General features: G+C 54.3%; 1 protein-coding gene across 1 annotated transcript in view; it reads left to right on the top strand.

Moving 5' to 3' along the window:
- The window catches only part of LOC121334699 (skin secretory protein xP2-like), a 3,959-nt gene extending 3,692 nt beyond the window's left edge, over nucleotides 1-267 (top strand). The window contains exon 2 of the mRNA XM_041402063.1: nucleotides 156-267. Within this exon, the coding sequence (XP_041257997.1) occupies nucleotides 156-158 (3 nt within the window). The 3' untranslated portion in view covers nucleotides 159-267. The remainder of the gene's footprint in view (nucleotides 1-155) is intronic.
- The last annotated feature ends 945 nt before the right edge of the window (nucleotides 268-1,212 follow it).

Here is a 1,212-nt window from a genome sequence, read left to right as displayed (position 1 = left end):
CCCAAGGGTCCAGTTCAAACACTGATACCCGCAAACTCAGCTATACCCGAGGGACAGCCATGCGCAGTGCTGGACATCAAAGACTGTCTCTTTTCCATACCCTTACACCCCGAGGACAGAGAACGATTCACCTTTTCCATTGTGTTCCCGAACGGTAAGCGGCCAAACCTGCGTTTCCAGTGGAGAGTGCTACCACAAGGCTTGGTGGACAGTCCGACTATATGCCAGATCTCCGTGGACAAAGCGCTGACGCCAGTGCGACACTCCTATCCCACCGCAACCATCATTCAATACATGGACGACATCCTAGTCACAGCTCCATCAACGAGCCAGGTAGATCACCTGGTGTCCACAATCACAGAAACCCTGCAAGCCAGCGGCTTTGAGATCGCGAGCGCAAAGATTAAGAAAGGACCCTGCGTGACATTCCTGGGAGTAGGGATCACAAGCTCCTACGTGACCCCTCCACGGGTGAGAGTGAACCGAGACATCAAAATGCTCCACGACGTCGAGCGCCTGGTAGGATCACTGCAGTGGCTTCGCAACATCATCCTGGTTCCTCCGGAGGTCATGGACCCTTTATACGACCTCCTGAAAGGGAAGCAGCCTTGGGAACCAAAGGAGCTGACACCGCAAGCAAAGAGCTCCTTGGACTTCATCAAGAAGCAGATGTCTACTGGCACGCTTGCCAGGTAGAACCCAGCAGTGCCCCTGGACCTGTACATCCACTTCACGCCGAAAGGAGGAGTGGGAGCATTGGCCCAAGGACCTACCGAGAAATCCTGACTGATCCAATGGGTGGTCCTCGGAAGACCAGCTCAAGCATTCTCCCCAGGAACGGAATGCATCGCGAACCTCATCATAAAAGGGAGAAAATTCGCCCTGAAACACCTAGGAACAGAGCCAACAAGAACCCACCTTCCGTTTCGCAAGCAACCGGTGACAGAATCAACAACAATATCGGAGCACCTAGCCCTTGCATTCACAGGCTTCGGAGGAGAAATCACCTACTCCGCCAAGCCACCTTGGACTCAGCTGCTGACCATCGTCGACATGGACATGCCACCGAAAGTCAGAGACAGACCACAGCCAGGACCAACAGCCTTCACAGACGCTTCCTCCGCGACCTCGACTGCAACGGCAGTGTGGCAGACAGGAGAGCAATGGCATTGCATCAAAGCGTGTGACCCAACACTGTCAGTGCAACAACTG

The sequence above is a fragment of the Onychostruthus taczanowskii genome, unplaced genomic scaffold (assembly GCF_017590055.1).
Source record: "Onychostruthus taczanowskii isolate IOZ18803 unplaced genomic scaffold, ASM1759005v1 scaffold190, whole genome shotgun sequence".
Taxonomy (NCBI): domain Eukaryota; kingdom Metazoa; phylum Chordata; class Aves; order Passeriformes; family Passeridae; genus Onychostruthus; species Onychostruthus taczanowskii.
Note: the sequence above shows the minus strand (reverse complement) of the source record. Positions and strands in the feature narration are given on the sequence as shown.